Source organism: Lycium barbarum, chromosome 6 (assembly GCF_019175385.1).
Source record: "Lycium barbarum isolate Lr01 chromosome 6, ASM1917538v2, whole genome shotgun sequence".
In the NCBI taxonomy this organism is placed as follows: domain Eukaryota; kingdom Viridiplantae; phylum Streptophyta; class Magnoliopsida; order Solanales; family Solanaceae; genus Lycium; species Lycium barbarum.
In genome coordinates, this window is record NC_083342.1 from 129985684 (window position 1) to 130013648 (window position 27965).

The window sequence follows — 27965 nt, forward strand, 5'->3', positions numbered from 1 at the left end:
ATGCGTTGACTCAAGATAAGCTAAATAATGGGCCAATGCCCAACATGCCAACTCTTACGTTATTTTATTATAATTTGTTTAACTACCTAATAAGATTTTTATTATTAGAGCGGTATATAACATATAAAAAAGTCTGTTTAAGAATATTTTGACAAGGTGTCATGTGGCCATATGGGTTACTTTGCGCCACTATTGGCAAGTATTCTATCTCCTCGTATAAGTTTCAATTAATTAACACAACTATTTGGAGCAGTAAGAACTAGGTTAGGAAACAAAAGAATAAATAACGTCTTCTTGTTTTTCTTAAACATCAAATAATTCAAAAAATAAATCCAGTTTCCTTAAACAACTAATATGTGAGATAGGAGTTAGTATGTATGTGAACAATTAAATGAAGAAATTGCAATACCTGAAGTTACATAGTAAGTATCCTTTTTCAAGAAATACTTTTGGGTAAAGCCATGAAGGGGTCCTTTTCTGTTAGCAGCCACAATGAAAGTGTTATTTGTATTGTTGGACATCCTAGTGGCCATGTTTGCAAATCCGTATTTTCTCCAGCCATTGAGTCCCTCATTGAAGTCTGGATTCACAACTATTCCTCCATTGTATTGAGCAATTAGGGGATCTGCCAAACACTGGAAGCATGCATATGGTTTATAATAGATTATTGAAATCTGTCTCTCCCTTTCATAAAGGGAACAGCCCCCTCTATATACAATGTACAAGGCTAATAATTAAAGATAGAAGACAGAAGATAGTGGCGGATAACATGTCAGCATGAAGGCTACTAACTAGCCAATATTCTAGGCGGATAAACAGAAAGCATTGTCTAGGAATTAGAAAGCATTGTCTAGGAATATGCTAATCATTAATAGATATACTATATTTAACACACCCCCACAGTCGAAGCGGGAGGTTTATGAACGTGAAGACTGTCCCGAAATTCTTCAAATGAAACCCGCGGGAGACCTTTTGTAAAGATATCCGCAATCTGATAACGGGAAGGTACATGAAGAACACGGACCTGCCCACGGGCAACCTTCTCTCTGACAAAATGAATATCCATTTCAATATGTTTCGTACGTTGATGTTGAACTGGATTTCCGGATAAATAAATAGCACTTACATTGTCACAATAAACAAGAGTAGCCGTTTTAATCGGACAATGCAACTCTAAGAGAAGGTTTCGAATCCAACATGATTCGGAGACAACATTCGCCACCCCACGATACTCGGCTTCGGCACTTGACCGAGACAAAGTGGGTTGTCGTTTAGACAACCAAGAAATCAGATTGTCACCCAAAAATACACAATAACCAGATGTAGACCGTCTAGTGTCAGGGCACCCACCCCAATCTGCATCAGTATACGAGACAAGAGTAGAAAAAGAAGACGGGTATAAATGAAGCCCGTGATCCAAAGTACCCTTAACATACCGAATGACACGTTTAAGAGCAGACATATGATCAACTCTCGGATCATGCATATGTAGGCAAACCTGTTGTACGGCATAAGAGATATCCGGTCGTGTAAAAGTGAGATATTGTAGGGCCCCTGCAAGACTCCGATAAAGGGAAGGATCATCAAAAGTAGTACTAGATGTAGCACTGACCTTTGATTTAGTGTCAACCGGAGTAAGGGATGGTTTACAAGAAGACATCCCTGCACGCTCAATTATTGGTTCGGCATACTGGCGCTGTGAGAGAAACATACCACCCTTATGTCGAGTCACAGCAATACCCAAAAAATAATTTAGAGGACCAAGATCCTTCATAGCAAACTCAGAACTAAGAAGATACATAATTGAACATCGGAGAGCATCAGAAGAAGCAGTGAGGATAATATCATCAACATATAATAATATGTAAGCCATTTCAGACCCTTTGCTGAAAATGAACAAAGAGTTGTCACACCTGCTATTTGTGAACCCAATAGATAGAACAAAATCAGCAAACCGCTTATACCAAGCCCGGGGCGCCTGCTTTAGTCCATACAATGACTTACGCAGGAGACATACATAATCAGGATGAACACGATCCCTGTAACCCAGAGGTTGGCGCATGTAAACTGTTTCTTGAAGCTCACCATGTAGGAAGGCATTTTTAACATCCAGCTGATGGATCGGCCATGCCTTCGAAAGAGAAAGACTAAGAACAGTGCGGATTGTAGCAGGCTTCACCACCGGACTAAAAGTCTCGCCACAATCAATGCCAACATGCTGGGTTTTACCATCACCTACAAGACGGGCTTTATGCCTCTCAAAAACACCATTAGATTTGACCTTATGAGTAAAAATCCACATAGACCGAATCACATTAACATCCGGGGGACGGGGCACCAACTCCCACGTCTTATTTTTAATAAGAGCATTATATTCATCATCCATGGCCATTTTCCAATTCGGGTCACGAAGAGCCGCTATCGGATTTCGAGGCAAAGGTGACCTCTCAACCGTAGTGTGCATAGAATATTTTGTGTTAGGTTTGAAAATTCCATTTTGGCTACGGGTCACTACCTTTGGCTGATGGAGTTGAGCATTTTGTGGAGTTGGAGTTGAGATATCGGCTTGTGTTTGGGCTGGGAAATTTTGAGAGCAAGGAGGAGGACTTGGGCCCAAAGGAGAGGGAATGGGCCTTGCTGGCGAGTTGGGTGAAGAAGGAGACAAGTACTGGGCCGGTTGTGAGGGAGAAAAAGTTGGGCCAGTTTGTTGCATATGATGAATCACGTAAGATGATAAATCATTATCAAGGAAGTCATAAGCGTGGGATTGCGGGGAATGCAATTTTGCAAAAAGGAAATTATTTTCATCAAAAATGACATGGCAACAGATAATAATTTTATGTGAGGACATATCATAACACTTGTAGCCACGATGGTTGGTTGGATACCCCAAAAAAACACAAGGGGTAGATCGAGGTTGCAACTTATTAATAGTTGTTGATGGAAATAAAGGATAACATAAACAACCAAAAACCCGAAGATGAGAATAAGACGGAACCCTTTTGTAAAGAATTTCAAGAGGAGACTTGTTTCCCAATAGTTTACTTGGAAGGACATTAAGAAGATAAGTTGCCATTTGGAGAGAATGATGCCAAAAAGAGGGTGGAAGAGAGGCATGAGCGAGAAGAGTACGAGAGATATTATTTATAGTCCGAATTTTACGTTCGGCTTTCCCATTTTGAGAGGAAGTATGTGGACAAGAAAGGCGAAAAGACATGCCATGAGTCTTACAAAAATCCCAAAAAGGACCATTATCAAACTCCCTTCCATTATCACATTGTACATTTTTGATATGACGTTCAAATTGAGTGGAAATATGGGCTTTAAAGATTAAGAAAATATCATAAACATCAGATTTTCGTGCCAAAGGAAAAGTCCATAAATACTTAGAATAATCATCCAAAAATAAAACGTAATATCTATGTCCGGAAGAACTCAAAACAGGAGAGGACCAAAGATCACTATGTAAAATAGCAAACGGCATAGTCGTACTCGAAGAAGAAGAAACAAATGGTAACTTAATATGTTTTCCAAGTACACAAGACCCACAAATACTAGAACTAGAAATTTTAGAACAATCAATGTTTTTATATTTTCTAAGCACATCTAAGACAGGAGTTCCCGGATGACCCAAACGATCATGCCAGAGCTTAGGAGAGATGGCTGCAAAAGTAGATGAGGAAGGTTGATTGTTGATATAAGAAATGGGATAAAGGTCGCCTCGACTATCACATCTCATTATTGGCATCCCCGTCCGATAATCCTTCACAGAAAACCCAAAAGGATCAAACTCAACTGACACAGAATTATCAGTGGTAAACTTTCTAACAGAAATGAGATTTTTAATCAATTTAGGTGCATAAAGAACATTCTGAAGGGAAAGGGATTGACTCGGGGAAGATAATTTAGTGTGACCATAGCCAAGAATCGGAATAGTATGACCATTACCAACCACAATTTTATTATTAGGATGATTGCCCAAATTAAAATAAGACGAGAGAGTACCTGTAGAGGAGGTCATGTGAGATGTAGCCCCGGTGTCCATGTACCATGATGGATCGGGTTGGTGAAGAGACATAGTGTGCATTGCTGTCTCGATATCCGTAGGAGCATACGACATGGGCTGCCCAAAATTAGGTGATGCGTGTTGTTGAACATAGGCTTGCTGAGGTCTTGGGCCCAAGATACTGGGCTGGCGTTGCTGAGGAACAGGAGGTCTGGCCCAACCTTGAGTTGGGAATGGGCAAGGTGGAATGGGCCAACCTTGACCATACCAACCCTAAGGATAAGGTTGATGCTGTTGTTGTTGCGGGAATGACGAGCTCCCACTTTGGCCACCGGAGTTCTGTCCCCTGCCACCACCTTTGCCGCTGCCGGAGTAGCGTCCGCCACCACCGGAATTGTTGTTCTTCCGGCCACCGTTGTTGCGGCGACCACCAGAGTGCTGCACACCTTGCTTCCCCTTAAAACGACCCGATTTTTCAGAAGTAATCGGACCGTCATCATTTGAAGTGACCACCATAGCTGATTCGGTGGCTGCTTCCTTAGACATCCCGGCCTCTTCAAGAACAAGCATAGACCGAGCTTTATAGAAAGGAGGAAGAGGATTGCTTTGCCGGATTACCGTACCCACACCACGGTATGGTTTTGTAAGACCACCTACCAATTGTAAAACCAGACGATTGTCCGACACCGGTGCGCCAACGTTCTTCAATTGATCCGCAAGGGACTTGAGACGTTGACAATAAGCAGAGACGCTCCATAGAGACAGTGGTGAAATCTTGTTCAAGGGCAACGACACGGGAATGTTGATTATCTTGGAATATATCACGCAATCTATCCCAAGCTTCCATAGCCGTTGAATCGGGCTCGATAATGGTGTGCAATAGGTCGTTAGAAATGGTAGAATAAATCCACGAAAGAACCGTGGCATCCAAGGTTGACCATAGTTCCTTTTCTGCATCAGTAGAAGGAATCGTCCTCTGACTGGCTTTCGGAGGAATGATATGATTAAGAACCTTGTGAGATCGTGCGTGAATCTTGAAAAGTTCTGCCCACGTAGAGTATTGAACGTTTTCCATTTCAAGCATAATGGGAACGTGGTTTTTGATATTTGAGACGGCAAGAGCCGGGTGAAAAGAGGACTTGTTGTCTGACATTTAGAATGGCTGAAAAAAGGAGAAGACAAAAGAGATAGACGATGGTGGGCAAGGAAAGTCGAGCTAGGGCGAGCGGAAGACAGAGAAAAAAAAAATCTCTAAGCAACTGATACCATAATAGATTATTGAAATATGTCTCTCCCTTTCATAAAGGGAACAACCCCCTCTATATACAATGTACAAGGCTAATAATTAAAGATAGAAGACAGAAGATAGTGACGGATAACATGTCAGCATGAAGGCTACTAACTAGCCAATATTCTAGGCGGATAAACAGAAAGCATTGTCTAGGAATTAAAAAGCATTGTCTAGGAATATGCTAATCATTAATAGATATACTATATTTAACAGTTTATACTCTATTAATGTTTGTAAAACATAGTTACGTGTTACAACAAGTTGAAATATACACTGACACAGTGTAAAAAAATATCTACAAAAGTTACAATCCTATATAGAAATTCTGAAACTCAAATCCTCCAAGTTCATAAAATATTATAAATATAGAAGCTGGCGGGGAAGCTTGCCTCAGATGTGAAATTGTGATCGTAGTCTTCAGCATAAACTTCAAGCCATACAAAAACATATGACCAAAAAGAGAAAATATATGATAAATCTATATGACCGCCCTCAGAAAAGGCATGCACATATCAAAATTCAAAGTTTATATGAAAATATCAAAGGTTTTAAATAATGTTCAATTATCATAGAGGCTATAGGTTTAATCACAAACCTGAATAACAAACAAGAAAATACATCACCAGCCAAGGTAGAAAATTTTCCATCTTCACGGTTTCGTGGCTACCAATTCACTGTTTCGATCACAACAATACTAAACATTATAGTATACATGCAAAATAAAAATAAAAAGGTACTAATAGAAAAGCAAAGAATTAATAAGCTACGTTCAATTATTTCTAGTGCCTACGTAACTATAGATAGTAGAATGGAGATAATATACCACAAAACGCTTTCAGAGGCTGTATTTGTAGAGATTATTATTGCTAGTTGTTAGATTATATATTAAGCTATGAATGCATGCATATTTATAGGGAAAACCTGCAAAGTTTAGTATTTGTGTTTAATTAATAGGAAAATTATTTTAGTAACTAGCGTTTTCAAGTCAATGTTTATGTTCTAAGTTACATTTGACACGAATAGTTGTGAATTTTCCGACGACGTTCAGTTCTCCTGCCACAAGTCCAATTATTAATTGACTGTTAATGATTCTTGCTTATGGAAATTAAGGAAATTATAAACAGAATCTGTTCAATGTTCCGGTCACATGCATGCAGATGCGGTCCATCATGGACATACTATGAAATTTAATAATATGTGGAAACACGGTTAACCTTCAACTTGAATTTGATAGTGAATGTCATTATCTAGCTTTTACTATTGTGAAGCCTTAATTAGACCCTTATTATAATAACGGAGTAATTAATTGGAAGCCTTTGTGGGTAGAGTTATTTGTTATATATTGCTCTTATAGGAGGTAGCATATATTCCGTGGAACAAATGATCGAGGTTCGCGCAAGCCAGCTCAGATACCATCATATCATAAAAATAATAGTAATAATAAGATCACGTTTTAACACGTCGTTTAGGTGGTGTTTTAATTTTCTTCACGGTTTAATATATTTTCACTCATCACGATTATTTATAAAGAATCTTTGAGTTTAAGTTATATGCACTGTTAGTGTAAGGAATTTATACATCGTTATGTTACTTTTATCTATTATACCTTTATCTATTATAGCACCGGACATGTCTTACTTTCGAGATTAACAGGTCAATATCTTTTGATTGATATGGTAGTATAAAAAGTTCTTATATGCACCGTTAGTATAAGGATTTTGAAAATGAACATAGAAAATGCGACGTTCGGTTTTGTCCATTCTTTCTTCTTTTGATTAATTCTCTTTCCCCCTACTAGAAGATACACCTTTGTTATTTGACTGACCATACCCGTAAGTAGCTAGTGGTGTTATTCTGGCATAAATAAAAAAGTGTAATTTTTCAACTCATCCAATTGGATGGATTGGGTTATGACTTTGTTAATTTCTCAATTTATCTTTGTCCAACACATTTTTGATATCAAGCGTTGAGGATTTGTGTCGTCATGACTTGTTTATTAAATCATCCAATTGTAATACAATCCAATTTTATAGGATTGTAATACGTGAATTAATAATCGCTAAATTATTTAGTACATTTGTATTTGGAAAATGTTTGATTCATCGCTTTAAAAGTGGAACATACGATATCTCTTGAAATTACAAAATTTTATCATTGTTTTTTCTCCTATATAAGAAGAGATAATAGTGGTACAGCTCATGCTTGATGCGGAGGGCATTTTCGGAAATTCACATCTATATGAAGTAGTGTTGTCTAATTGATTAGGGGATAAGTCATTAGCGACAAACAACAAATCATTAACCGTAGATTTGGCGGGGGAGCATTCCCGAAAATCAAGAGACTTAAGTGTAATTTCAAGAACTAAAGAGGTGGCGGGAAAATATTCAATCAAATTTGGGACTAAAGTCAAAAGGCGCGGTCTTTTGGCCTTTTAGGTGAAAAAAAAATAAATTCAATCTTGTTGTGGAAGCAACTAAATCCAAATGAATGGCGAAAAGCGAAAGCGAAACCTCAGAGCCTTCTTCTTCTCGGCCATGGGAATCTTATCACACTGTCTTTACCAATGCCAAAGCTGGTAATTTTTAAAACTTTTAGTAGTTTTTTTGCTGTTGCTGAAAGTTTAGGTATTTCCAATCATTTTTAATGCAATTAACTGCTTAAATCATGTGTGGAAATGTAATTTCATCTGTTTAGAATGAAATGTTCCTAATAGAGTGGACGTATAGTGAATTGATTAATTAACATTTTTAAATTTACTTGTTTAAACCACTGTACACAGTACTCCCTTCGACCATTTTTACTTGTCCAGTTTGGAAAGCCAAGAGATAATATAACATCTCATACCTATTTTACCCTTATTATTAATTATTGAGTTGGAAAATTCAAAGAATTGTTAGTGGCTGCACAACTGTTAAAGTATGTTTGATTGATTTCAACTATTTAGATGATTTATAATTATTAGGGTGATATTGTAAAATTGTCATTTTATTTATTGCTCCTTAAGGGTTGTGTCAAGTCAAACATGGACAAGTAAAAATGGGCGGAGGGAGTATTATTTTATATTGAGTTGGTTTTGGATCAATTTTGCTCAAAGTTGAAATTGTGGTTCTATATGAGGATGTTGTGCTTGATGATTTAAATTGTAGGAATGGAAGGAGTGGACAAGGAAAAAGTGCAGAGGATAGTGTATGAAATGAGTAAAGGATCCAAGTATTTTGAGAATGAGGAAAAGAAGGAAGCTTATACGAAGCAGAAAATCGAGAACATGCGTGTTCAGTACTCCAAACTTACTGCACAAGATATATCTCATCATCAGAAGGTATTTTTTTTTAGGACAATTAGGAAAATGGTTATGTCTCGAATGTGTCATGTTGGAACCTAATTGTCTATTTCTGTCTTTGTTCTCTGCATTGAGTGTCTTTGATTGAGTATTTATGATAAAAAAAAATGTTGTGCCCACGTGTGATTCGTCTAAGGAATTTGTTTTAAAAGTCTAGGATCAGTTGACTGCTGCTATATGAAGATATTCGAAGTGTGCAAGTATGAAATTCCAACTGTTAGTAGAACAAAATTAAATTTAGTTTTCTGCTCAGTAGGGATCTGAGATGGGTTGGGGTGGCTTCACATGGTGCTGTTGAAGCTTCATTTAAACCATAACAAAAGTACATCTCTACCTTCAGCGTTTCTTGAGCTAGTTTTTTCCCTAACATGGAAATTACATCTATTAAATCTAGCATCTCGTTAGTGTTTAATGTCACGTCAAGAGCATAAAAATGGTTAAGTTTAAATTTCATTGTTCAGAAGTAGTTGTTATTTGACAGTAATCCTGTCCTTTCATTATTTGCTCATGACATCATCTGTTTATGCTGCATTGTTGCTTTGGCTTTTCCCTTCCCCTTTTTTCTGTTTGGATGCGGGGTGGCTTTAACTGCATGACCAAAGCTTTCATTAATTTTTTTTATATTAGATTAGCTTCTTCCTTTCTTTCTTTTTTCAGATGGCTGACAAAAGGATTTTAGAGCTAGAAGCCACACGTGATTTGTCAAGGATTTGGCTACATGTGGATATGGATGCTTTTTATGCAGCTGTTGAAACCTTGTGTAATCCGTCATTGGAAGGCAAGCCATTGGCTGTTGGCAGCATGTCCATGATTTCCACAGCAAGCTATGAGGTTTGACTTTCAGATGATGAGCTTTTAGATTAATCAGAGATGCTTGCTGCATAAATGTGGCTGGTGGATATTCACGTTTAGCTCATTTATAGTTTACAGATTCCTATTTGTGTAGAGTTTGTAGTTGTTTCGTTATTTCCTTTTCCCTTTTTCTGAATAGCATGTACTTTTTTTTATAGGCCCGGAAATTTGGCGTCCGTGCTGCGATGCCTGGATTTATTGCACGTAAACTATGTCCAGAGTTATTATTTGTCCCTGTAGACTTTCAGAAATATAATCATTACAGCAACTTAACAAGAAAAGGTTGCACACTGTACTTCCACGGACTTTGTAATTTCTGATTTAATTTTGATTGTTAATCCATCTTCTCATAGTTTTTCAGAAATATGATCCAAACTTTTTGGCTGCTAGCTTGGATGAGGCATACCTAGATATTACTAGTGTTTGCAAAGAGAGGGGCATTACGAGTGGAGAAGTAAGTCTACAGCAGATTCTGTTCCATCTTTATCTCCTTCCATCAGAATTTCCTCTCAATCTTATTTATCCCTGCTTTTCCTTGCGCTTGACTTTGTTTGTTGCAAGTCTAGTGATCCTCCATTTTTTTGTTGTTCCACTCCTTTAAGGTGGCTGAAGAGCTAAGACAAAGTGTACACCTTGAGACAGGTCTCACATGTAGTGCTGGAGTTGCACCAAACCGCTTACTTGCTAAGGTAGTGAAAATGAAAATTATTTGCTTTAGTTCTTGTCCTCTTATGAAATGAATGCGCGCTTTCTACATAGACTATTCTTGAGGCGTCTATACGATGCATTAGTTTTTGCATTTAAGCTAGGAGCATCATACAAACTCGTACATCTAGGTATGCGTCACCCAAACTAGGAAATAATTGCATCATGTTTTTGGAAAACCGTGAGAAAAGATGATCTGCAAACCCAATTAGTTAACAGTCCAGCTATTCACACTTTTTCGAATCAAAATGAAGATTCAGATTTCCGAATAATAGCTTCTTTATTCTTTCTCACAGGTTTGTTCAGATATCAACAAACCCAATGGCCAGTTTGTTTTGCCAAATGATCGAAGTGCTATCCTGACATTTATTTCTTCACTTCCAATAAGGAAGGTATGGAGAGTAGCTGTTTTGTTTAGGCTATTTCTTTTGTGAAATATCTTCATTCCAATTAGGCAGTTCAGTTCTGTTTTTACATTTTAGGATGTAGGTTTATAATCTGACATTCAGGAAGGTATGTACAGATTGGGGGCATCGGTAAGGTGACCGAACGTATCTTAAAGGATGTCTTTGGAATAGCAACCTGTGAGGAGATGCTGCAAAAGAGTAGTTTTATTTGTGCCCTGTTTTCTCGTTCGTCAGCAGGTTTGTTAGTGATATAATCCATCTCTTTTATTTCCCCTTAATCTGACAAGAACACAACCTAGAACTATTTTCATGGAAAGTTCAAGCTCGATTTGAGCTGTATAATATGATATTCTGTTGTGTTTTAGAGTCTTCGTCAAATTTGATTAACTGATGTGGTCATTGCGTTGTCCTGAATTTTCCCATTGATGGATTCTTCTGTATATTGACAACATATCAGTTGCGTCTTCGCTGCAGACTTTTTCCTTTCTGTCGGTCTAGGGCTTGGCGGAACCGATACTCCTCAATATAAGACGAGAAAGAGTATAAGTAATGAAAGAACCTTTTCAGCCACTGAGGATGAAGCTTTGCTTTTCCAAAAATTAGGTATGGTTTTTAGACTTTTAGTTACTGCCAGGGTTTCTGATTGCCTGACGAATGCATTCCCAATCAGATTTTGAGTATGGAGAAATTTCCCTTTTGCTGGAACTTTGGCATGTGTTTATAATCATTTTCTGTGAACCGAAGATAATTTTGTCAACTTTGGCTTGCAGTTGATCTATCAGAGATGCTTTCTGCTGATATGAAAAGGGAAGGTCTTTTTGGGCGAACATTGACACTAAAACTGAAAACCGCATCCTTTGAGGTACTTCCGACATTTTGCTACATAAATTTAGGTTATTTCTATATAAAGTTAGTTGATATAATCAAGGTCCCCAGGTTCGAACTCGAGCCGTGACTTTGCCAAGTTACATAAGTTCAAGTGAGGAAATCTTGAAACATGGTTCGAAGCTGCTGAAGGCCGAATTTCCTGTTTCTTTGAGACTCATGGGTAGGTGCTTTAACATTGTTCAGTTCTTTTTAGTAAATGTGACTGTCTTGTGTGGTTTCCCTTTTCTTAATTGCTCAGTGCTATAAATAAGCTGTGATTGTTTTTTTGTGTATGGGCGAATATTATGATTATAATGTTCGTGGGGAAAGGCATCAAGGATGTGCCTCAAAAGATACAAATTCATGTGTGGCTGAAATCATCCAATAATCAGGCGAATTATCTGCAATTATTTGTATGCAACGTTGGTCCTGCTTTTACATCTTAGAGGAATAAAGCCATCTTCTTTCCTTCTGGTTGATTACTGCAAATATAGAGTGAACGAGGACCTAGAATAGGAAGTGTTAGAATTTTCAATTTGGTTTAAAAAATTGAGGATATCAATTGAAATTTGGTAGCATTGTGTAGCTTGAAGTTTGCAAAGTTTATTTTCTCCAATTCTGAAGCCCTGCTACCGGATTGAAGAGAAGGTTACGGCTACTAATGAATAAAATATTTGAAAGCCTAGAATTTCTCATAGTGAAGAAGGATAACATTATGAGGTAGGGCAAAGGAAGAAGCAAATGTAGAGAACAGTTCATAGATTTATTAATTCCTTTGGTTATTTGGATTTGCTGTTTTTCCCTCTTTTACAACAGTAGAGGGGTGTTTAATTTTTTTCATTTTGCATCTATCAGTTTTTGATGTTGTCCCACTCATTTGCCGCTACGTTTCTGTAACTTTTACTCGCAATCATTGGTTAAACTATCGATTTATGAATGTGCTTTGGGGCAGCAAAAAGCCCAAAACAGAATCCAACTGACGTGTTTTGGATTTGTTATTTGACTGCACATTTCCAGCATGAGGCATTTTGATTAACCAGTTGAACTTTTCTATCAGGACTTCGTATGTCTCATTTCAGTGAAGACAAGAATGGCATTCCACCTGATCCTACACAAAAAACTCTTTCTAATTTCATTCTCGCCGGAGATGCTTCTGGAGGAAAGACGAGTGATTACAGGCACTTGGTCTCTGATGTTTGTGATAATACTTTCTCAGTTGATGTGAATTGTTGTCCTACCTACTGCGCTGAGCCATCTTGTGATCTGTGTGACTTGTCAATGGAGAACCAGACATCAGATTCTACTTACAGTTGCCATATATTACGGAACATTAATGAAGAAGTGAACGAAACTGTTGTACCTCCAAATAGTGAACCTAGACTGAAGGTATATGTTTTTCTCTCTAAAAGCCAAAGTACAACAATATGACCAAAGAAAGGTTAATGATTCAAGTACTGAGCTTTCTAATTGTCAAAATGTAATTTTACTCAGGTTCATGAACCAGCCGATACTGATCATACAATAAAGTCTGAGAAGGTCGTCTCTTATACGGGACAATTTGAGGCAAGCAGCTGTGATAGATGGGAGATTGGTGTTAACTGTGCGGATGATGAGGCAGGGTCTGTATCAGATCAGAAGCAATTATTTCGTTGGGTGGATGACTACAAATGCTCTATTTGTGGTATTGAGCTGCCTCCAAGTTTCGTTGAAGAAAGGCAAGAACATTCTGATTTTCATCTTGCTGAAAAGCTGCAAGGTGAAGAATCAGGCAACCACCACAGAAGTTTTATGCCACAACAGAGGTACCTTCTACTTCACGGTGTTGCCTGATACATGAATATTGTTTCTCATCCTGCCAAGTGCTATTCTATTGAGTATTTCTCTTCCTTTTTTTCCTTTCACTTCTCGAGTATTGTCTGTGTCATCTCATTTGTTCTGAATTCTTGTTAGGGCTTCCCAGAAAGGCCATATTGGAAGCAGCGGTCGGCAGAAAAAGAAACAGAAATCATCTCCAACTGCTAGCAAATACGTACCCATTGACGCGTTCTTTGTCAAAACAAACCAGAATTTTTGAAAGGCATAAAAGAGTGAAGAGCTATTTATTCAGAAGAAAAATGATAAATCTATTTCTTTTTTCATGTATTCTTTGTGCTATATAATTGTGTTACTCCTTGTACATAGTCGTTCATAAATATGCAACAAGTGTAATAGTTAATGGAAAGCTAGAGTACAGTAGATCACGCTTTGTTAGTCTAAATTGTTTGTTAGCTACAGCGTCCACTTGTATTTTGTGTTGCTAGTGCTCTATTCAAATAAATTTGTGATAGTTATTTTCCATTTTTTTGTGCGGATTGTCCTTCAAATGCACTGGTCTTTAAGTTTTGCCCTTCGCTTAAAAAAGCGGTCGAAAATATCTCGAGGTTCTGGGTTCAAACCTCGCTTAGTAAAAAAAAAAAACCGCAAGGTAAGATTTTCGCGAAACTTCTACCTTAAGGCCTAACAATTGCTCAAAACCTATTCGGGTAAAAGTTAGGCGTTAAGATTGAGGTTTGCCTTAAAGCTTAATTTTGGGCAAAAGTTTGCCTTAAGGCCTAACTTTTGCCTGAGTAGGTCTAATTTTGTTAAGAAATTCTGTCTTGCGATTTTTTTTTACTGAGTCAGGGTTCGAATCTAGAATCTTGGAATATTAGGTGAAGGACAAAAATTAAAGACCACCCCTGAATAAGGCCAATCGTGCAAATTGCCCTTTATTTTCTGAAAATTCCTTAAACCTTATGCTACTCGGACATAAATCCGTCTCTCACTGGCTTCATAGTAGTTGAGTCATATGATGACTATTTGGAATATATGAATTGATGCTTATATATACACAAGGATAAAATGTTATTATGTGATTGGTTAAAAGTTCATTTTTAGTTTATTGTATTACGATTATGTGGAAGATATGAGGCCACATGCTAGCTATATGAATGAATTATTATGTGATGGATAAAACTCTTTCCTTTGCACAGACAGCAGTGTCCAAAACTGAAATGAAAAGGAAAAGTGGAATTGAGACGATGTAAGAATATTTTCTACATCTTTAATTATACTCTCTTCCTCCTCTGTTCCCATAAAAAAACTAGGAAACGTAGATACAATGATATCCGGAAAAGACAGAGAGGAGCGAAGAAATTTTTTTAAGTTCCCTGTAACGTCAATTTTGTGAAACATTCCACAATTTCATATCCTCAAATTTTCAGAACAATGAGTTCATATCCTTGTACAGAATGTCCCATTTCTATCAGAAACTCCACAACTCAATTCCCTCATCCAAGAACACCAACATCTACAAAGCAAAAAATTTCTTATCCTAAATCCCTCATCTCCCAAGTTTCACATTCCAGTAGCTCATCTCTCAGTCACCAAAAAACAAGAACAAACAGTGCTAGTTCTGAAGACAACTTTCCAACCATGTCAGAAATAATGGAGGCATCAAGATCCCAAAATCTTGATCTTCAGCTCAAAACATTGGGACCCTTTTTTAGAATAACAGCAAAGAACTTAAAAACACAAAGGGAGCTTGGGAAAGCTGAGGGTCTGGTAAGGGTCTGGTTTCAAGGTAAGGTTCTACACTTGGATTCCATTAGGCTTCAGAGAGAGACTTTGGGGATGGAAAAATCAATATTTGGGATTGGATTGTTTATTGGAGCAGTTGCAATTAGGCATGGTTATGATTCTGGTTGTAGAAAAGCTGAGTTACTTGCCATTTATGATACTGAGCTTTACCACTCCAAGGTTATTCACCAATCTCTCCCAATTTTATGTTCATGATTTTTATGGCATAAAGTGTGTTCTTTGGTGACTCCTTTAAGAGTTAAATTTCCTATTGATAATTGTTTTTCCTTTATTTGGATTGTGGTGTGTTTTCAGACAAATTATTGTCTAGGAATGAAAATGGTGAGAGGACCAAATAGATATAGAAGATTCATATAACTGACCCCAAATAGTTTGAGGTTGAAGCTAATGTTAATTGGAATCAAGAAGTGTTCAAAAATTTGAATCTTTGAGAACCATAAACTAATAAGAGTAACATTTAATGATGGTTTCTTTAGAAAATTATAGTTTATCAGATGGTGATTCTAGTTCTCTTCTCAATAGATTCTTTTTTCATATATATATATATATATAACCAAGAAACCTCCCAAGGCCAATTGTAGAACGGTTTGAAATTCGGTGGATCATTCACTTAAATTTTAGGCTTTTATCTGCATTAGTGTTTCTGAGGGTCCTACTGGAAATAACCTCTCTACCTTACCAAGGTAGGGGTAAGGTTTGCGTACACCCCACTCTCCCTAGACCCTATAGGCCTAACTCGCACATTATGCACTCCGCTATTACCGCTAGTCCAAAACCTTAAAGCCTCAGAGATATTTTTACTCCATCAAATTAAGGATCACATCTACTGATGTTTACTTCCAAATTGTGTTGCTTCAAGTAGAAGAGTGGATTCTGATTTTGCATTTTCCTCTTTGAATGTAACAGCTTGTGAGGTTCTACACAAGGATTGGTTTCAAGTCAGTTTACCAAGTTAGTGGTGAATCACTTGGAGATGTTGGTCACAGGTTAGTCTGGGGAGGAGTAGGAACCCGAATGGATGGAGACATTGAAGAGCTTCTTGTAAAATGGTGCACCAGATTTAAACCAAAGAGTTAATTTTACGCCAGCAGCTAAGTTTTGTTTATAGCACAAAAAGTTTTGCAAAGTCACAAGGTGTATATATGAAAATTGTTGATGCTGTGAAATGACTCCCTTTACTAGTCTGAATACTAAGTAAGTGTAGTTTGTACTCTCATAAGATTTGAAGAGACCTGAAAAAAATCCAGTGTCAGGACGTTCCCGCTATTATCTGTTTTAGCACTTCATTCAAACACATAACTACTTAATTATAAATTCAGTCTCTGCATTTGCAGCACTTGATATCAGCTAATTTTAATTTGTCAAACCCAAATCAACTCTAGGTTGTCAATCCAAATGCCAATTTTTACTTATCCTTTTGAGGTTTTTTGGATAATATGAAATAAGGTACACCATCAGGGCGGATCTAGGCTGGGGAGGGTGTTCCCCAACATCCTCGGAAAGTACACTGTATATATAAAGTATTTTTTTTTTTTTTATGTATATATATAGATTTTGAATACCCTGAGCATAAGAGTAGATGTTGATTCAGTTGTTTAGGAGTTCAAAATTTCACCTTGAGGTTTCAAGTTCAAATCTCAGGCACTACATTTTTATTTTTCTAACTCTCTTTGTGAGAATCCTGAATCTGCCAATGTACACGATTTACTTTAGATTTCTGTGAAGAGGCATGTTATGCAACAAGATCAACTTGTGTTTGTTTTATCTCTAACATGTTGTCCAAGTTACTTGACTTATTTATATCCTACTAATCTCATTTACTATAGACGGGATAATTATTATTTTATAGTTGACCAGATAGTGTGAAAAAAAAAATGTCATTTATTGGCTGATTTACACAAATGACCCTGTTTAAAGTTATTATTTAGATTTTGTTCCTATTTTTAAAAGTTGTGCAAATATAGACCTTGTAAAATTACCTATCTAGATAGTGTTAGACTCGGGTGTAATATTTACTCATATATTTTTTATCCTTACAGACAAAACTTAAACTGTTGCCTAACATTTGTAGCAACTTAATAATTCTAGACTGTGGTCTAACGTTTTCTCCTAAGATTTTTAATTTGTTAAAAAACGATCTTTAGATCATGGTCTAAAAGGTACATAATTAAGTTGCAAGAGAAATAAAAAGACGATCATACACTAAATAGTTACCCAAACATCGGACGACAAGTGAAAATTTGTGCTCTTTATTTCCAATTTTTTGTGCGGATTGCCCTTCAAAGGCACTGGTCTTTAATTTTTGTCCCTCAAATTGTTGGTCTTTAATTTTTGTCATTCGCCTAATACCATAAGGTTTGGAGTTTGAACCCGGCTCAGTACAAAAAAAAATAAAAATCGAAATGCAGAGTTTCGTAGCAAAATTAGGTCTATTCGGGCAAAATTTAGGCCTTAAGACAAAGTTTTGCAAAATTTCAACTAAGTAAAAAAAAAAATTGCCTTATTGCAAACCTCTACCTTAAGGTAAAGTTTTGCCTTATGCCTAAAGGCAAAACTCTGTTTGTAGTCAAACTCTGCTTGATAAGGGAGAGTTTGCAGTCAAATTATGCCTGATGAGGTAGAGTTTGAGGCAAACTCTGCCTTAAGGTAAAGTTTGAAACTCTGCCTTGCGAATCCAAACTCTACATTGTGATTTTTTATTTTATTTTTGATGGAGCGGGGATTCAAACCCGAAACCAAGGGGTTTTTAGCGAAGGACAAAATTAAAGACCACCAATTTGAGGGACAGATATGAAAGAGCACCCCCGAATAACGACAATCGTGCAAATTGGCCTTATTGGGCCGACTAACTTTGAATCAAACGGTAAGGCCCACTAATACTGGGGCCATCACTATATCCTCGACCCGAATATCTGATTCACAGATAAACACAAAACAACCTATCTGGCTTACATAAGCTTCCAACCCATGGTAGGTAGGTCTCAGCACCATTTATGAGCCAAGTTATTATCATCTCTCTTCAAGATTTACCCTAATGTCGTCTCGTCGAGAAGGTCGCGACTCTGACTCTAAACGTCACCGTTCTCGATTCGATCAAGAACCCAGGTAACCCCTTTCTTAACTAATTTGGTAACTTTTTTTTTTTTACTTGCAAATATAGAAACATAATAAATTGGGACTTTGTAATCTTGGAGTTTCAGATGCGGTTATGAGTTCCCTGGGGCTATAATAAATTGATGGGACTTAAATTTTGGTTTGTGTAGGACTAAAGTTGATAGGAGTACTGAAATGAGAGGAAAAATAGTGGAGTGAGAAAAAAGAACCATTTTTGGCCTTTGAGATTTAAAGGTTTTAGGGGCCCGTTTGGCCATGAAAAATTGTGAAATTTGAAAAAAGTATCGTTTTTGTTTTCAAAGTGAAAAATGGTATGTGGAAATTGGAGTTGTGTCTGGCCATGAATACAAATGGGGGTTGTTTTTGGAGTGATTTGGAGTGAAAAAAGTGGAAACAACTTTTTGGTGTTTTTCAAATTCTGGAATTTTGTGGCCAAACATGATTTCTGGAAAAAAGTAAAAAATATTCATTGCCAAACGGCCACTGAGACAAAAATGAATGAAGCTGTTTGAAAAATAATGGAGTGAGACAAAAGAACCATTTTTGGTTTTGAGAGTTCAAGATTTATATCTTCAACTACTTCACAACTGGAAACAGTTGATTGAAGTTCTGTTTATTGCACACCTTGTGCTTTGTTTAGAATTACTCAATATGTAGATGATGTGGATTTCGGGCCTACAAATTTTGTGCTAATATTCTGTATCATATTTGTTCTTGCTAGTCCAAAGAGATCTAGGAAACACAGTAGACAAGAAACTGAGAGGCCACCTACCGCACACAATTTAGATGGTGGAAACAATTCAGAACGGGATTTAAAATACCACCGTCGGGTGCAAGATACTGTGCCTCTTGATGCTCCATCAGCACAAGATTCGAAGTCAGAAAGAAATGCGAGGAAACCAGCTGATATTGTAACAGTTAAAGATGACGGGATCAAAGGTTCTTCTGGTCCCAATGAAGGATCTCGTCATCGATCATCCAAACACTCTTCAAATCCATCAGAAGTGCCTCGTTCTACCTCGTTTTTTCAGGTTTCTGTGATGTGTTAACATAACTTAACTTTTTTCTCGTGTCAGTTTGTGATAGATTCTGCTATTGAACTACTGGCATGGTAGAATTTTGACGACCAGGTTTTTTAATGAAGTTTGCTCCTAAGCTTAATTGAAGCATGCCAATAAACTTGATGATAGTTCCTTTATTCATTCATGTGCAAAATTAGGACGGCCCTACTGTTAATTGGTGGAGAGGGGTGTGGAATGCAACTCAGCTAGAGAACAAATGAAACCAGATAATTCATGAACTTTATTTTCTTTTAAATTTATAGTTTTAAGTAGCTATTTTCAATTTGAATTGACTGTCTAGATATTTTGTCTTGTTAAATTTGAGCATCTTAAGAATAGTGTTGCTTCATTCCTTTCCTTCCAGTACTTTCTTATTACTGGGCCTCATTCTACTTATTGACAAATGAATAATGTTGCTTGATTGTTTGAAAATAAATTTTAGCTTCTACTTGTCAAAAAATGAATAAAAAAATTAATAAGTTTCAGCTTTTGAACTTGAGTAGACAAGGATAGATTTGCCTCAGGGCTCAGACAAGGGCATTAATTTAAGTTAATCTGCTTTTGTTCCTTGTATTGGGGCTGATATTGTGGGATTGTTGTTCAGCCTGTTCACTTCCAAGTAGATCCGTGTATATAACAATGTTAGACTTGCCTGTGCATGTCTTATAACAGCACGATGAGCGTGGTAGTGCTGGGCAAGTTGATCGAAGCTCCAGGCATAAGGCAGCAACTGGTGAGTTTCCACATATTATTCTTGCATTTAGATGAGTAGCCTTCCATTTCTTTTTCTCTTTCCTTTTTCTGGGCTGAGGAGCAAAAGCAAGGATCAGACCATTGTATGACCTATAACTTGACTTGACCTGTGATCAGAATCTTTCTGTTATGTTATGCGAAAACCTCCTTTTCTATTGCTTGGTGTCCTAGCCAACTTGTTATTAGTACAGTATCTAGTTTACCCTCTGATATTCGTGGTGTCCGGCCAATGTGTGCGCACCTCGATTATTAGACCAGGTACCTGCTACCTCCCACCAATATAGGTACCAGGCAATTCTGCCCACCAAGACTTGGGCATATGAGAAGAAATTACCTAGTGTTTTTTTGTCTTTGCTGGAGTCTAACCGTGGTCTCCAAGGCTTTGCATCAACTTCATTGATCATTAGGCCTCACTTTTTTGTGCAAGTATGTTATATACTTATTCTGCTAAGCAAATGGTCTTCCTTAATTTTGAAAAGTAGAAAATGTCTTGAGAGTAGAGTTAGCTAAAGAAATCTAAAGAAGAAATTTTATTTCCCTCCTGCATATTATAACCTGTGTAATTAGTGTTCAAGACTTAGTTACCATCTTTTGTTTCCCCCTGAAGAGCGAGGATGGTGGAAAGATGCGATAGAGCCGTCAAACAGAGCCACAACAAATGATAAGCAGATGTATGATGAGAAGAGCAAAGTTTCAGGCAAACAAAATGATGGTTGGCGCCATGATAGGTACTTTGAAGTAAAGGAAGATCCTAAACCACCTGTGAAGAAAAGGTCATTTAGGGAGGAAAAGATTCCAGTGGATACTGAGAAAGTTGATAAGGCAGCAACGGAGCCTGTTAAGCCTAATCCGTCTCACCCTGAAGTGGACAACGGAAGAAAGAATGGAAGAGCTGACCATATGCCACGTCATCCTGGTAGATATGAGAGACCATTTACTGGTGAGAGGGATGCAAATAGGGGTGAAACATGGAGGGGCAAGTTTCCATCAAGAGACAGGTACCATGGCAATGGTGGTGACTACAGGGGGAGAGACAGATTCAATTCAAGGCAAGGACAAAATCCAAGTAAGGTGGTTGAAAAGTGGAAACATGATCTTTATGATGAGGCAAATAAGAGTCCAACTCCTAAGAATGAAGAAGATCGAATAGCAAAAATCGAAGCACTGTTGGCTTCATAGCGCCCTTGTCCTGCTGTGAAGTGGTAGTTCCCTTTTCTTTTTTTTTTTTCTTTTTTTTGTGGTAAAAAAAGCTAGGGTGGATTATTACTGATGGTCGAAGCTGTTGCTGTACAATCCTCTCCCTTATTATTTTAGGCAATGCACATTTGTATCTGTTGCTTGGTTTTGTGTTTAGTGGTACTCCTAGCAATATGATTTTAGTGGTGGACTCGAAGAAAGTTGCTCCAGATGCTGTTTTTGGTGGCGTGCTCTGTCAACATTGATAGTGATGGCACCAAGGATTTACTACAGCATAGACCCGATGTTCATTTTCGATTTCTTCTGTATGGAATTTTTGAATTCATCTTTGGTTAACAAAATCTGCAGTAAAATACCGTGCAACATTATCTTTATACTAATTATTAAGTTCATGCCTAAATGAGGGAAACTCTCGAACGTGCGCTCTTTGTGGTCTCGTGAAAGAAATGGATATATTTTCCCATTGTTTGTCCGTCTTTTCTACTTGGCATTATCTCTACGGAGAACTTATGTGTTAATCTCGCGCAACATGTGTCGGATGTGTCCTTTTGTGTATCCCACTCAGTCACCCATAATGCCGAAGTTAGGTCCAAATCTGGGATCTCGACTTCAGCCCCACTTGCTAAAAGGATATGTATTTTTATTTCACTAAAACTTAAATCATTAAATATTTGATGGTAAAAAATATAGAAATAAAGGTCACTCGCACTGCAGAGACAGTTAAGCGTCGCATTTTCTAACAAAATGCATACAAGTAGATCAAAAGTTAGAAAGATTTTCACACGAGACCACTTGAAACTCTTCTCAATTCCTAAATTCACCATTCGGTATTTGACATTATGAACCAAGATTCCTCCGAAATCTAAACCAAGAAGGCATGCTTGTGCCAAGCTACAGCTTGCAAACAGAAGAAAAGCTAAAATTGCAGACATCCCAAATCATATGTGCAGACCAACAATACCCGGAGCTAGCTTATGATGTCTTCTGATTAATGCTCGTACAAAATATTTTTGTGGACACATCCTGTACACGTCCATGCCTCTGAAGTGCGATTTCTAATTTAAAATAAAATAAAATACATTTCCTCTTAAAAAAGAAGGAAAACATTAGAATGATAGCTTGTCACGTTTCGTATACATCTCCCTTGAGAATGTGACGGCGTCATTAACATCTCCCTTGATCCCTTTCCACCAAAGCCTCATGAAAACGAGATCCAACTTGGTTCAACCAAATGCTTATTTGGCAGGGACCAACGGCAACTTGCTGCCAGATAAGACTGGAAGCTACATATTTTCCTGTAGATAAAGCTGCTAATCTTATCTCCTTTAACATAGAATTGCTGAGAAAGAGAGTTAAACGAACCTTCAGAAATAAGTCAGACAGATAGTACTGTTAGATTCTGTATACATCAATATTGTAAATGGGTGAAAAATGCCCCATTGGGTCGTCTTCTTTTATAATACTGATCAAGAATAAAAAGAGAAACAGACTTCTTTTGCAACTGAATTTGGTATCACATTTCTGCAAAACAGTATCACTGCAAACATACTAAGCCCTGATCAAGTGGTTCTTGATTGAAAATTTGATCTAATTTAGGAACACCAAACATAAAAGGTACCTTTGAGTCTACCGCCTACGAAGATCCTCAATATCTGTTAGAGGAGCAGCACTGCTGATAGAGCGCTTATCTGGTAGATTAACCACCAATTGACCACAGGCACCGCTTATATCTTGGCCCATTTCCTTGCGGATAGTTGTGCGAATATCATAGATATCCCTCAATATTTTCTGAAACCTGATGACTTTCTGATTGGTACTAGTACTGAAATGACTTAATGATCCAATTGGATTAAAGGGTATGAGATTCACAACCTGTGAAGAAATGCATATTTTGATGTCAATGCAAAACGATCTTGCAAAATTCTTCGAGAGTAAAAGTTGAATGAACTGTTTAATAGGTCTTAGGACGCGACTGTCTGATGGCTGACCGACATAGACTCTCTCTCTCCTTTTTTTTTCCTTTTCCATCCAAGTAAACATTTTTGTTTGGAAAGCATCCAGGGATGCAACTCAAATGCATTAAGCAGAAATTAACCCACATATGTACTCACAGCCCACATTTTTAGGGTGCAATTAACATAAACCACTTAAAACTCACCACTTGAAACGCTTCTAGCAGTTTCCCAAGCTGATGGGCTTGCTGCTCCTCATCATTTACTCCATCAAGCATTATGTATTCAATAAAGATCTTCTGCTGGCTACAACGAAGGTAAAATAAGATCTTTCAGCAATTTGTACCAAATTGGTCATCATGGACATTAAAGATAATTTATGTGCCTTAATTTATTCCACTCTTTCCATATTGGAACGGTTCAAAAACGTATGATAGCATTCTATTGATATTTAATTTTATTGAACTTGCAAAAGTTTCCATAACTCAATATAATTAGGGCCCCATTTGGAGACATGTAGCTTTACGATGAGCTACCAAAATTTTGAATTTCAAGCTTTTAAACTTCCAATGAACTTTTCATTACTGTAATTTGAGCTAGAAAGTTTTAAGTTCAAATTTACTAGAATATATAAAGAGACAAAAACTAAGCTTATGAAATTTGAAATACATGGGGTTAAAAATCCCTATCCTATGAGTCTTAAATAAACTTAAACGTTGAATATCAACTTTAAACACTGATGCCATCAACCTGAGTTTCAACTATCATATTTGCTATTACCACTACTTATATAACACACAAGCTAACCAAAAATCTTAATCTCCATGTAAGTCAAATTGCATAATATAAAATGGGAAGGACAGTGAATGCTACTGAAATATAACAGGGCATTGGCAACACCTTTTCTTTTGATATTCTAGCAGTGCATTCATGAGTTTTTCCAAAGGAAAAGCTCTTGCTGCAGGCATTATCTTACAACGGATATCTTGGACTGGTGCATGCAAAGAGACGGCCAGGTTCAAATTCGGGACGTCATTGTGGAGCTTGGTGATGGCATGAATTATTCCAACCTACAAAGCATTTAATTGGTTAATTGTTGTTCATCTGATCTATAAAAGCATGCAACCAAAGAGCTAATTATGTGATAGTAGTTTCCTGAAATGAGGAAATTTATTACATAAAATACCACAACAAGTAGATGACCAACCATCTACCACATTTGAAAGTAACAGACATTAAAAGATCATTCATACCGTTGAGACTGTAATTTTTCTAGGAGAGATCTGAAATGGAGACGCTGTCATGACTTGTATGGCGTCCACCAGAGCAGAGTAGTTGTTCAACGGTTCCCCCATTCCCTGTCCACCAGTTGGATGATAATGCAGCAGATATGAATACTCAAGAATGAGTGGAGTGGAAATAAACCAAAAGAATATAAGAAAATACTTGCAATGAAATAATAGAAGTAGAAAACATGAACAAATCAAAATTCTTGGTTACTTTGATGGAGGAATTTGAATTTGAAAATCCTTCTACAAATAGCAGAAGAACTTTAGCTATATACTCAGTTTCCTGCTTGAATATTTGATGCATCACAGCTCTTTTCTCTTCAACAGATTCTCACAGAACTCATTAGGGAATGTGCGACTCGGATGTATCATATTCAAGCTTACACCATCCTAGCAATAAACTTTACCTATTCCTTTTCAGTCCATCCCGATACTCATTACCTACTTCTTTCAGGAAAAAGCTTTTTGACTCTGCCAATCCAGATATTGATTTTTTTAAAATGTTTTTATCAAGGCCAATCCACATATTAATTCATACTACTTTCTTGATACAAAATGTAACGCGAGATCTTTTGAACTACGCTAGTCACACTTCAATGATCAATTTGTTTCACTTCTCTTAGTCAATAAATAATATACACAAGCATGTTGCTCTTAAATTTGCTGAGGAAAAGTTGGTCAATTTTTATTGGGGTGGACGAAGAAAATTGTACATTAGCAATTCGGAAAGTTACAGAGACAAGTTTGAGAACCTGGATAAACTGTAACAAACGGAATAGGACAAACAAGCTGGTCATAAATCACTGTAATATTAGTAGTAGACACAGTGCTGGATCCAATTCAGCAGGGATTGGTTCGGCAGAACCCAGTGATCTTGTTCTGGACTGTGCGTATAGATGTGAGAACCAATTACAAGCATAAAATCATAACATCAGATTAATATTTGGTAAGGTGGTTAAAGCCCTGAAAAAGGAGACATTTCTTTTTTTTTGATAGGTAAAAAAAAAAAAGAAAAAAAAAGACATTTCTACACATTGGCTCTGGGGTCGAATCCCTCAATCTACAGTCTACTTTCTTTTTATTTTTTTGGTTAACAGCTTCGGGCTTCATTATATGGATCCCTCTTTCTTTTAATAATCAAGAGGCTCAAAACTGGTGAAAAAAATGAAACAACGAAGGGCTTAAAGAACTGAGAACCTGCTGCCTTCAAAATCCAGATCAACCACTGCCTAGATATCTAATATCAGGGAGCAAACTAACTCTATAGAAAGGAAAAAGAGGATACCATGAAAACAATATTACGGATGGTTGATAAACGAGAGGCATGCACCAATTGTTCAACTATCTCTCCAGAAGACAGGTTATTTTTGAACCCCATGCTTCCTGTAGCACAGAATGTGCATCCCATTTTGCATCCAACCTTTAAGAAAAGAGTGTCTGGTCAACACAAAATAGCTTTCTGATCATAATATTAAATACTTAGGCATGCCAAAAGGAAAAAAAAATGATTTGCAGCTAATATACAAGCAACTCATCCTTCTACTAAATATAGGTTAAGAAAATGACCTACCTGAGAGGATACACATAAGGTTGATCTTGGTCCTCCAGGACGAGGCTTTCCATTTAATTTCCCCAAGCTTGAGTCATATCTCATAATCACACACTCCACAAATGCTCCATTCTAGCATCATATAACAACGTCAATGAGATATGATTGTAAAGCAAGTGTTTCAGGTATAGCTAATATAAACACCCCTCATTTTCTTAATAAGTATATAAAATCAGAAACATTTAAAGCAAATAAAAGAACACACCAACGCCTCACACCCCTAATAAATAGTATTAGAACAATAACACAGATTCAAAAATTGGGAAGCAATCAAAATCTTACATACTACCACTCTCATCTTCACGGGAGGGGGAATTGTAAAGGATTTTTGGTTTAGTATTTGAATAGCAATTTTTGAAGGAATGCTACAGGTCAATAACTATTCCTACTACTACTAAATCCCAAACTAATCTCTTTGGAGATTTTGAGTATGAAATATGAATTTAACATGTCCTATTAAAAAAAAAAAAAGGGAAACTTACATAAAAATACCCTTCGGCCATCCAGTTTACCAATCACGGCTGAAGTATACACTGCCTACACACTTAAGCTGTATAGGTATGTATACTATATGTATATTCAGTATAAACTATACACTAGCTATACACTGTGTACATATTTTGTAAACTAGATGGCTGAATGGTATTTGGCTGTAATTTCCCGTTAAAGAGAGGGGGATCAAGTAAAAAGTAAAACCTGGAGCTTGATGAGGAGCTTGGTGGTGACCCCATCGTTTGACTCCAAGACAGAGTCAACAAGGGATGTTGAAGTTTTGAACTTTGCAGCAAGCAAAGTGTAAGCCGAGGAGGGCAAAGATGGAATATCTTCCCAATTGCAATCTGGGTTCTGTATTACATACCTGTATACACACAACAATCATGATTCCATTGAAGAACGTTAATGCCATTGAAGAATAAAAATAACTCACTTCCAAATAAGAGGGATGAAGCGAGTGTTGATTCCAGCCTTGTCGAATTCGGCCCTAATTACTGAAGAATCGAATACTGATTTTAATGCCATTGCAATTCCTTCACCAGTAAGAAAGGAATACACTGTTGTTGAATTGGAAGGACTAGGGCAACGATTCCATGTTCTAATTGGATTTGGGTCATTAATACCCTTTGTTTTTGATACATTAACCCATTAAGTTTTGCAAAACGCAATAATACCACCCCTAAACTTACCGGTTATTGCTTCATGTGCTTGTTGTACCAAGTTTGAATTATTTTCAATTTTCACCCTTCCTCAATTCCAGACCAGGGTTTGTTGTTGTACCTTTCTGAATTATTGAAAGGTCCAAGATTGTCCTTGTATTTGCAAAGGGTTTATTTTTTCACTTTATTTAAAGTTAGGGTCAATTATGCCCTAACTTATTTAATTCTTGGACTAATTTATCCCACTTTGGAGGTGGTATTAAATAATGCAAAGTTTGATGGGATATTCCAAAATTAAATTTTTGGGCTTCTATCAAATAGAGTATAAAATTAATCGCAAACTTAGTAGGCGTCTGGCCATGAAAATAAATAATTATTCACTTTATTTGGAATTTTGAAGATGGAGTTATATTTTGTTATAGTTTTTGCAAAGTATATTTGGTTGTTTGAATATAATGAAGTTAAAAAAGTGTGGGGTAGTGAAAATAAGGTTTTTGGTGTTTTTCAAATTCGATGGCCAAACATTGATTTTCAAATAAAGTAAAAAAAAATCCCAAAAAAAGTAAAAAATTCTCATGGGCAAATAGATCTTTAATCTTGGAATATCTCACCTTATCTTGCATCTCAAACGACCACACAACTAACACACAATTACCTTATTTGCCAACTTAGCAAACGGAATTGCCCATTTACTTATTTGGTTCACGAGTTGTTTTATGTTGCTTACATTCATATACATTTGTTTTATTG

At 37.0% G+C, this 27965-nt stretch overlaps 5 protein-coding genes and 1 long non-coding RNA gene across 10 annotated transcripts; 3 read left to right on the forward strand and 3 right to left on the reverse strand.

Annotated features, from left to right (window-relative positions):
• Positions 1-4279: 4279 nt before the first annotated feature.
• On the reverse strand, positions 4280-5159 carry LOC132644667 (uncharacterized). Its single transcript, XM_060361267.1, has 2 exons — positions 4664-5159; positions 4280-4560 (listed from the first exon to the last, which is right to left on the reverse strand). The coding sequence occupies exons 1-2, from the start codon at positions 5157-5159 to the stop codon at positions 4280-4282; spliced, it is 777 nt and encodes a 258-aa protein (XP_060217250.1).
• A 2550-nt stretch (positions 5160-7709) lies between these two features.
• Positions 7710-13805, forward strand: LOC132598935 (DNA polymerase kappa-like). 2 transcript variants are annotated; one of them, XM_060312097.1, is made up of 14 exons: positions 7710-7872; positions 8444-8616; positions 9295-9468; positions 9648-9771; positions 9843-9943; positions 10092-10178; positions 10491-10586; positions 10718-10838; positions 11076-11204; positions 11372-11463; positions 11538-11649; positions 12526-12854; positions 12960-13270; positions 13419-13805. In XM_060312097.1, exons 1-14 carry the CDS (start codon positions 7785-7787, stop codon positions 13540-13542), a joined length of 2061 nt encoding a protein of 686 aa, XP_060168080.1. In that variant the 5' UTR covers positions 7710-7784; the 3' UTR covers positions 13543-13805. The 2 variants fall into 2 exon arrangements, with proteins under 2 accessions (XP_060168080.1, XP_060168079.1); XM_060312096.1 differs by having other exon boundaries at positions 13429-13805.
• A 646-nt stretch (positions 13806-14451) lies between these two features.
• LOC132598939 (uncharacterized) lies at positions 14452-16352 on the forward strand. Its single transcript, XM_060312103.1, has 2 exons — positions 14452-15245; positions 15993-16352. Exons 1-2 carry the CDS (start codon positions 14715-14717, stop codon positions 16161-16163), a joined length of 702 nt encoding a protein of 233 aa, XP_060168086.1. The 5' UTR covers positions 14452-14714; the 3' UTR covers positions 16164-16352.
• Positions 16353-18011: 1659 nt separating this feature from the next.
• On the forward strand, positions 18012-21585 carry LOC132598938 (uncharacterized). Its single transcript, XM_060312102.1, has 4 exons — positions 18012-18191; positions 18922-19231; positions 19934-19994; positions 20622-21585. The coding sequence occupies exons 1-4, from the start codon at positions 18121-18123 to the stop codon at positions 21191-21193; spliced, it is 1014 nt and encodes a 337-aa protein (XP_060168085.1). The 5' UTR covers positions 18012-18120; the 3' UTR covers positions 21194-21585.
• LOC132598940 (uncharacterized) lies at positions 19983-20301 on the reverse strand. Its single transcript, XR_009566736.1, has 2 exons — positions 20159-20301; positions 19983-20121 (listed from the first exon to the last, which is right to left on the reverse strand). It is a non-coding gene; the product is annotated as an uncharacterized LOC132598940 (long non-coding RNA).
• A 594-nt stretch (positions 21586-22179) lies between the features above and the next one.
• LOC132598937 (uncharacterized) lies at positions 22180-27316 on the reverse strand. Of its 4 annotated transcripts, none has more exons than XM_060312100.1 (9): positions 26990-27316; positions 26758-26920; positions 26023-26133; positions 25738-25872; positions 24417-24521; positions 24064-24233; positions 23370-23469; positions 22830-23083; positions 22180-22573 (listed from the first exon to the last, which is right to left on the reverse strand). In XM_060312100.1, the coding sequence occupies exons 1-8, from the start codon at positions 27079-27081 to the stop codon at positions 22838-22840; spliced, it is 1122 nt and encodes a 373-aa protein (XP_060168083.1). In that variant the 5' UTR covers positions 27082-27316; the 3' UTR covers positions 22180-22573; positions 22830-22837. The 4 variants fall into 4 exon arrangements, with proteins under 4 accessions (XP_060168083.1, XP_060168084.1, XP_060168081.1 ...); XM_060312101.1 differs by having other exon boundaries at positions 22180-22506; positions 26990-27315; XM_060312098.1 differs by having other exon boundaries at positions 22180-22550; positions 26990-27314.
• Positions 27317-27965: the final 649 nt, after the last annotated feature.